Here is a 9,055-nt window from a genome sequence, read left to right as displayed (position 1 = left end):
TTCCCTTCCCTTCCCTTCCCTTCCCTTCCCTTCCCTCCTCCCTTTCTCTCTCTCTCCCTGTCCCTCTTTAATTCATCTTTTCTTTCTTCCTTTTTCATCCTACCCCTTTATCCAAATCCCACTCTTGTGTGCTTAGATAGTAAGGGACTTAACACACTGATTTCCATGCCATCTGTAGTTCACTTACAAATCTTCGCAAGCTTTTGCGAACGTTCTGACTTTTCCCTCTCACCCCGAGCATTTACGAATTTCGGGTGCTCCCTTTCCCTTAAGGGTGGGACATCACACGTGGCAGGAGCCTCTTTTCGCGGGAGGATGGAGGGGGGGCCGCCGGGCCGCCAGGGAGCGCTGTCCGGCGCGGCGGGTGCACGCGAGGCCAGTCGGGGGTGGCGGCGGCGGCACGTGGAGCGCGGTCCCGGGACGGTTGGAGCCGAGCCCGGCGCTTCCCGAGGGATCCCAGTGGGGAGCTGCCGACATGCCCAAGGCGCGGGCCGGGAAGCGCTCGGACCGCCAGGAGGGCCGCGCCGGCGGTGAGTGCGGGCCGGGCCGGGCCGGACCGGCGGGATGCCGGGAGCGGGGAGGCCGAGCACCCGCGGTAACACGGCGGTCTCTGCCCTAGGCATCCTCTTCAATACCGGGGCCGGGCAGCACATCCTGAAGAACCCCCTCGTCGTCAACAGCATCATCGAGAAGGTGGGAGGCGGCGGCGGCGGCTGTCCCGGGAGCCGGGCCTGGCCAGGATCTCCGGGAACGCGCGGTCCTGGCTCCGGCCCTTCCCGGGCTCCGCTGATCCGCCACTATTACCGCTGAACCGCGATTATTGCCATCACGCTACCTCTTTGTGTGTGTGATTTTTTTTTTCTTTTTTAACGTGGCTGCTCGCTGGCTTTTCTGAGCCTGGCCAGCATAAGTCAGCGTTGGGACATTCCTGTTCTCCCTAATTTCCGCTCCTTCTTTTTTAAACGACTCTCACGCTGTCCTGATACCCAGTTTAAGCTTTTTGCTACGTAAAAAGCACTTATCTTTTGTTCTGAAGTCAAATGGTTGCACGGAATCCGTTCTAGGCAAGTACTCGAAATGCTGTTTGTCCTTAGGCTGCTCTGCGCCGCACGGATGTCGTTCTGGAAGTGGGCCCGGGAACCGGCAACCTGACAGTAAAGATGTTGGAGAAAGTAAAAAAAGTAAGTGGGAATTCCCCCCCATGCACGCCATCTTACCACTGACCACATTGTGGCTTAGACTGTGGTCTTTATACACTGGATTCAAATCAGTAGAATCACTCCCTGGATATTTTTCTTAACATTTGCATAATCCCAATGAGGTTTTAGTTGTCTGTGTAAATCTTTTGTTGTTTTATCAAACTACATTGCTGTTATCCATTTATGCCATAAAGTTTGCACGTATTCGAAGAGGGAGGAAGGTGCATAGGCTAATAGGGAATTTTTAAGAACTATTTACACCTACGGCAATAGATACAGGGCTGGGGGTTTTTATGATTAAAATTTTAATCCCAAGTAGGAGATGTTGCATAAAGTTGCAAATATATGCTTTTTTCAGGTTATTGCATGTGAAATTGACCCTAGACTTGTTGGTGAACTTCAGAAGAGAGTCCAGGGCACGTAAGTATCAACTGTGGAAATAGTGAGCACTTGAAGCAGTGGAGCTGCTTTGACAAAACCTTGGCAACATGCTTCTCCGAGGATAATCACAATGTATTTTTTCCCACAGGTGTCTGGCAAACAAACTTGAAATCAAGGTTGGAGATATCTTGAAAACAGACTTACCATTCTTTAATGCGTGTGTGGCTAACTTGCCTTACCAGGTATGGGCTAAACAATATGGCAGAACTTTTTTTTCTTTTTAAATGATAATTTCCCAGAAATTATACTAACTCTATTACTCTTTTCCTCAGATTTCTTCACCTTTTGTTTTCAAGTTATTGCTTCATAGACCTTTTTTCAGGTATGTGGAAGAGTGGAGCTCTGTATTGCCTCTTAGGAAAAAAAATAGTTTTAAAAATATTTTCAGATCAAATTTTTTTTTGCTTCTTAAAATAGCAGTTTGATGGATCAGAGCCACACCAAAATTCTTCTGTAATATAAACCTGATAGTGCCTGGAAATTAGTTTATGTCGATATATTAAGATAAGGAGGAGATTTAGTCTTGGCATCTAGTCCAGCTTGATGAAAACAGAAGTTACACCTCTTTAATATTATACCTAGTTATCATTCCAGGGATAAGTAGGGCATCGTAGCATTTCAAATGCCTTCCTACCTAAAAAAGGTAGTGTGGAAAGGGTTGGATCAAATCCAAGTTACTGCCTGTTGTCTGGTCTAAAAGTCTAATTGCCCAGGTATCTCTGTGTGTTATTCAGTATGTCTGCAGTTCTTGATGTCAGTCACTGAAGCACTAATGTTGGTGACATTACTGGTCAATTTTTGGAGAGTTTGAATAACCAAGGAGTTATTCAAAATGATTTGTTACAGGCAAGCAACTCTGAGACCAGCCTATGTCTTTGATCCTGATCCATTTAGCACTGTTAATATTAAATTCTGTTACATCTTTGAGGAGACTTAGATGGCTTCACCAAGTTTTCTGATGACTTGGGGTTTTTTAGAGCACTTTGACAAATTAGAGCAGAGTTTGTTTATGATAAACTTTTACTACTTGTAAGTGCTGAGGCAAACTCTGTGTTTTCCAAGTGTGTTAGTTGTCTTTTGACATAAAAATTAATTATTTAGAATTAATTTTCTGATACCTGTTATTCTCAGGTGTGCAATACTTATGTTTCAAAGGGAATTTGCACTTCGTTTGGTTGCAAAACCAGGAACTAAACTGTACTGCAGACTCTCCATTAATACTCAGTTATTAGCTCGAGTGGACCACCTGATGAAGGTATGTCATTCTGCATTAGGTAACAGCTGTCAAAGACAGAAGAAGAGTGTTTCAAGGGATGTGAGGATTTGCTGCTTATTCACACAGCTGCCTCACTGCTCTTGACCAACAGGTTGGAAAGAACAACTTCAGGCCTCCTCCCAAAGTTGAATCCAGTGTTGTAAGAATAGAGCCAAAGAACCCACCACCACCTATCAACTTCCAGGTGACCATTGTATACTCAACACAACATACTAAAGATAATACTACTCAGTTCTATGTGCTGATTTTACTATGAAGTACCAGCTGTTTGCTGGAGTTTCTAAAATAGTCTGTTGTTTAGGCTTGTGTTAGGACATTAACAGAACGTGCAACCATCAATTTGGGTACAGCTTTGTGTACAGTAATTCTGGTAAAATCAAGATCAGTTGGAGTACTGCGGATAATGTCCCTTTCATCATAGATAATATCTCCCAGAGACTCTTACAGCTGATGACTTTGTAGGTTTTGGTCAAAGGAGTATCTGTGAGAAGTCTTATGTTCAGACGAGTGTAATCTCAGAAGACAGATGTTATGGGATAGCATTCTTAAAGGCCACTTCAGCCTTGCCCAAGGTTAGCCAGATTTTCTTCAAATATCTGCTTTCTCAGCACATAGGATCTGACTAATAGTGCCTAGGCACAAAAAAGTACAGTTCAGAGGTTTTTGTGGGTGAAGTATTTTCTCCTCCATTTGTATTGCTTTGTCCAAGACAGGAATGGTTTTGTATTGCTTAGAAATTCATTTTCATGAAGGATTTTCATGAAGTTGTCTGTAGTGACTATTCTTGTTGGTAGTAGCTATATGTTCTTTTCTGTAAATTCTGAAATTTTTAATTTCAGGAGTGGGATGGTCTGGTAAGGATAGCCTTTGTTAGGAAAAACAAGACACTTTCTGCAGCTTTTAAGTAAGTAACTTCTGTCAAATCTTTTCAAAATTTGAGAGCCCATCCAGTTAGCCATTTCTTTTAGAGGAAAACTAGGCAGCTGTTTAAAAAGAACAGCTCTGTGTAATTGTTACAATTTTTTATAGTAAAAAATTACACATTTATATAAAAAATGTAGTTATAGTTTAGTTTCCATTCTAAATTTGTATTTCTTTTAGGTCAAGTGCTGTAGAGCAGTTGCTGGATCATAATTACCGAATTCATTGTTCCTTACATAATACAGTAAGTTCCTTTTTAATATATTCTATTTCTGTGTACTGTGACCTACATACTGTCTTTTAGAAGAGTAAAAAATTAATACTGAAAAGCATAACGTGTTAAAAGTTTTTCCAAGAGAGTTTGAGGGAGGCAGGAACTTGCCTCTTTTCTTAGTGAAAAATCTAAAAGGGTCACTAATTTATAGTGAAAAAGCTTAAAATCGAGTATGCCATTAAAATATTTTCTGTGTATGTCTCAAGGTCTTTTACTAATCTAATAAAACTTTTTGTGTCTTGCAATACTGTTGTGATTCATTTATAGTGAATGAGCTGAGATATAAAAATTCAGATACAATAGAATAATACAATAATTCATACAAGAAAAAGTACAACTTTTTATCACTTGAAATAAGAACTATTCTAAGAGCAGGAAAACATAGGTAATTTAAATGAACCATTTTTGTGCTATGAGTAGAATATAATTTTTATCCTATTTTCCATTGACAGGAAATACCCGAAAACTTCAAAATTGCTGAGAAAATACAGACAGTCCTAAAAGATACAGGTTACTCTGAAAAACGAGCCCGTTCAATGGATATAGATGATTTCATTCGGTATCCTTTTTTTTCTCTTTATACCTTCCTTTTAAGCTGTTTTAAATTCTATCTGCACCTGTACCTGTGTAGCTCAAATTAGCGTTGAGTTGCACAGGAACAGTAGTTTCCCTCTCAGTACCAGACGGTCCTGGCTTCCAGTCCTGAATATGAACACTTAAACCCTATATATATTTTAAATGCCGGTTACAACATTGAGAAGCAGTTAGCTGAAGAACCTGATTTCTGGTGTTTATGTACTAGACCCTTCTATAGCTCCTTCAAAAATGGCTTTAGTAATGTAACTGTTATTAGAATTTTCCTGGAGTCTTACACAGCCTTTTTTTGCCTTGAGGATTAGGCCATAGTCTATAGCATAATTTGAAATATGAATAATTAACTGCTATATGCTGCTTTTACTTCTGGACAGTTAATTTAAGTGGCACCATGACTCCTCTCCTAATTAGAGATAAAAGTTCATAGCTGTTTCTCAGTGTAATAATTAAGACCGCTACTGCTTTTAAAGAAGCATAGTAAACTTGGTGTGATCTAACATAACTGTAATTTGTAGCAATTTTTTATTCTAGTTGACCAGTGATGGCTGCTTTCATACTGTTTTCTTTGTCAGCCAGCACATCTTAAAAATGCCTTAAGCTGAAGTATAAATTTGTAGCATTGTAACATAAGTGTTTCACTCTTTCAGATTGCTGCATGGCTTCAATTCAGAAGGCATCCATTTCTCATAGATCCTACTAGAAGAATGACAGGTGTTGCTTTTTGTCACCAAAGTCTTACCTAAGCCAGAGCGACTGCAATGGGACAAGCTCTTACGCTTGGGCTCTTATTAAAATGTTAGATGCGATTTTATCACAGACAGCAGGCAAGCTGTGCTGCCTGTATTTTAAAAGCAGTGCATTCTTTCACAACTGAAGCAAGGTGCTGGACTTCATCATGAAAGTGCATTTCTAAATATACCCAAAACTGGATTGGGCTGCCACAACTGAAATCTATGTTCTCTGATTGTGGACTTAATCTCAGTATATTCTTGCATAATACTCGGCAGTACAACCCTGGTCTGGACAACAAAAGTGGAGTTGTGATCATTCCCTTTGTTTGTTTGTTTGTTTGTTTGTTTGTTTGTTTTAACGTGTATTTAAACTCTTTTTATTTGAAATGCCTGTCTCTTCCAGTTGTCCTCTGGTAACTACCCATATTCCAAGTCTGTTAGTAATCTGCCTCTCTTTGAGAAATCCCAGTAACTGTTTCTCAGAAACAAGAGCATTTATCTTGTGGACTTGGTATCACTTAAAGAAACATTATTGAGGTACCTGAAACCACCAGTGTAATCACCTTTACCCTCTCATCCCCCACTGTAATAACTAGAAGAAAACTACAGAAAGGCCACATCTCATAAGCACAGAAGAAGGGTTTTTTTGGCCAAGTGTAAATTCAAGTAGTTATTTTTGTAAGGTAACTATTTCACCCTTCAAGGCAAGGAGGAGTTTTAGCACAGATCAGAGCTTTCAGTGAGACTTAGAGCAATGCATCCCTGTGTCCTCACAGAAAGGTACTGAAGTGTCTTTAATATAGTTTGGGTTATATATATATATGTGAGTTGTTAAGGAACAGGCAGAGCTTTTCCAAAGAAGTTTGCATAAACTCTGCGGCACAGCTGTCAAAAACATCAACTATTAACTGTAGCAGGATGCAGGGGTGAAAGCATCACCCTGTATATTAAATACCATGTTATTTTTTTCAGGTATAGTGTAGTATATCTTTCCATAAGACAACACTTAAATGGAAAAGAGGCAAATTAGCAAAACCTGTAAGATGAACTTCATTTATACACATCACTGAATCATTAGGGATAGAAAAGATCTCTTTGAGTCCAACTAGCTCCACCATTGACATCCCCTCTCAGTTCTTTAGAAGTCACTGATGTAGAAATAGACTTGAATTTGCAGGCACCCTGAGCTGTTGACTTTAAAGACTGAGTTGCTAATTTATTTCACAGTTTAATAATTCAGTAATTCTCATGCTGCTTCACTGCATGCAGAACCAAATTGTGAGTCAGGTAAGTAGCCACAAGGAATATGCTCAGACTAATACAGAAGGAACAAATGCTGGAGGCTTGTGTCACACTTCATAAATGCTTTCATTTTACAGGACAGGAATTGAAGATAAGCTTGCTTAAGTCCTTTTAAAAGTAATTCCAGTCCATTGTGGCTATGGGCTACAGGAAGTCAGGTGCCCAGCCAGCCGTATCAGGTTATCTCAATTCTCAATGCTTCAGTATCTGTATAGATCACACATAAGGCTCTGGCACAAAGACTGGCTGTAGACACAGTTTCCAGTTGCATGTGCTGCCTGACAGGACACATGTAATTACGCAGCTTAGTAAAAAGCTGCTAAAAGTGAATTCTGTCCTTCCTGTCCCCTTTGGTACCAGCAGGAAGCCACAGCCTGGTTGTGGCTCTATGGACGAATAGTATGGAAGCCACTGGTACTCATGTAGGATGTCTCAATCTTCAGAGGCTTTCTAGAATTCTGTAGGAGCAGTTTCAAAGGAACCCTCTCGTATTATACAAGAACCTGCCTACTAACAAAAGCTACTGCCTGCCTTTTCATGGTTTCTTTTAACTGTGATGGACAACGTTCTTAAATGTTGAGAAAGGTGTGATGCTTCTTTTAAGACCTGATGCAAAACTAAGTTAGGACAGTGCTCTGGGAAACTTCTTCCTGTATGACGAACCTGTGAAGAAGAGTTGGCTGCAGAAGCAAATACTCACTCTGAATTCAGAGTAAGTATTCTTTTCAAAAATGTAACCAATGTGCTGACAAATTTAAACCCTTCTGAAACAATAACAAAAATTCTCAGATATAATTCATTTAATAGCTTAATTTATTAAACACATTATGTAAAATCTACATTGTTTCAGTTTTAATGTTTACACACAGGAGAACTTTTTATTTTTAACCATGATGCAACAAGAGCTTCCCCATAGCCTACCTTTCTATGGGAGATACAAACATTAAACACTACAAGAAATTCTGGCTCATTTAACTCTCTTTTCATTGCCTTCCCTTTATTTCCCCCCACGCCTGGCACAAACAAACAGGCTTGTATTCCAAAAGTAATTCTTAAACAGTTCCAAGGGAAAGTCTGCTGATAGGAACTCTTGGAAACAGGGAGAACTCCTAGAGAGATCTACAGTTCTTCATTTGACAAGAAGTTCTTACATGAAAGGTCAATGTTTTTTGGATACTGACTTGCAAAAATAACTGGAGTGCCACCATCTAAAAAGTGCTGATATACATGGCGCCATTTGTGAGAATTCAGGTACTTGCAGGATTTCTATTAGCGCTAGGTAGAGGTATTGTGCAAAATCATCAAATGATGCAATTTCACCCCACTTTTCAGCTGCTGGCACTGTACAAAGGGAAAAATAGGTATTAGCTACTTCTTAAAGCAACAGAACTACTCAAACTACCTGCAGACTACGGTTAATGTACATGTAAGTTTGTCATGCATCAAAAGCCAAGTTTTTAAAACAGTATGTGAAAGGCCAGTATGGATGTATTTATCCCCAAAGTTTGACAGTTAAACTATCCATACACAGCATTATCACCACATACCATATATCTGCATTATCCTAAGGTACAACTCTCCTTAGTACTTAAACATTAGCCTTTATTACACATCAACTAATTTATATTTTTGTAGGGTTTTGTTGGTTTGTTGGTTTTTTTGTTTGTTTTTTTATTATTACAGATAAAATGTTAGAATTATATAACCATTCTTTATGGTATTCAAATAAATCAAGATTCCAGATTTGTACAAGGAAAATGGAATGTCCAGCTGTTTGTCCACTCCTAACAGCTTGCAGTTCCTGTTCAAATGATATGGCACATCCTGTGAAATGAAACTAGCCACCAAAAAATAAGTATTAAAACATCAAAAATGTACACACACTGAAGTAATTTATATTGACGAATAAGGAATGTAATTTTTTAAGGCTGTGCTTCAGAAAGGATGTCTAGGGTTAAGTAGCCTTCATCAAGGCACAGAATGGGAAGAGGTAAGCACAGCTGTCTGTAGAAGAGAAGTTTTAAAACGACTAGTGTGTGCATGCATGCCACAATTTTAGAACTGCACAGCTAGACTTTGTAATAAGACAACATGGTCAGAAGGAAGTGCTGTGACTTTAATGGCCACAGTTTTACTTCATTATGAAAAACATGGCAAGTATCTCCAAACAAATTTCACTATTTGAATAAATGAAATATTAAAAACAAAGTGCTTCACAGATCTGAACCCTGCATGGATGTGCTGTCTGGTCTGAAGCATTTTGTAGACATCATAGGAGCATTTCACATAAAACTGAAAATGTCATTCAGGTGAATAA

The 9,055-nt window shown here is 39.6% G+C and overlaps 1 protein-coding gene across 2 annotated transcripts; it reads left to right on the top strand.

Moving 5' to 3' along the window:
* Positions 1-375: 375 nt before the first annotated feature.
* On the top strand, positions 376-5,823 carry DIMT1 (DIM1 dimethyladenosine transferase 1 homolog). 2 transcript variants are annotated; one of them, XM_017811264.1, is made up of 12 exons: positions 376-530; positions 620-693; positions 1,095-1,181; positions 1,558-1,619; positions 1,729-1,822; positions 1,913-1,962; positions 2,796-2,895; positions 3,008-3,100; positions 3,756-3,820; positions 4,018-4,081; positions 4,564-4,670; positions 5,353-5,823. In XM_017811264.1, exons 1-12 carry the CDS (start codon positions 476-478, stop codon positions 5,393-5,395), a joined length of 894 nt encoding a protein of 297 aa, XP_017666753.1. In that variant the 5' UTR covers positions 376-475; the 3' UTR covers positions 5,396-5,823. The 2 variants fall into 2 exon arrangements, with proteins under 2 accessions (XP_017666753.1, XP_017666752.1); XM_017811263.1 differs by having other exon boundaries at positions 377-530; positions 2,772-2,895.
* The last annotated feature ends 3,232 nt before the right edge of the window (positions 5,824-9,055 follow it).

The sequence above is a fragment of the Lepidothrix coronata genome, unplaced genomic scaffold, assembly GCF_001604755.1.
Source record: "Lepidothrix coronata isolate B3197 unplaced genomic scaffold, Lepidothrix_coronata-1.0 Scaffold31, whole genome shotgun sequence".
Lineage (NCBI taxonomy): Eukaryota > Metazoa > Chordata > Aves > Passeriformes > Pipridae > Lepidothrix > Lepidothrix coronata.
Note: the sequence above shows the minus strand (reverse complement) of the source record. Positions and strands in the feature narration are given on the sequence as shown.

What these genes read in the sequence shown, in the direction of transcription:
- DIMT1 (XM_017811263.1), top strand. Translation starts at nt 476, where the DNA reads ATGCCCAAGGCGCGGGCCGGGAAGCGCTCGGACCGCCAGGAGGGCCGC. An exon ending in CCAGGAGGGCCGCGCCGGCG is followed by an intron (nt 531 to 619) that starts GTGAGTGCGGGC and finishes TCTCTGCCCTAG; the next exon opens with GCATCCTCTTCAATACCGGG. An exon ending in TGGCTAACTTGCCTTACCAG is followed by an intron (nt 1,823 to 1,912) that starts GTATGGGCTAAA and finishes TCTTTTCCTCAG; the next exon opens with ATTTCTTCACCTTTTGTTTT.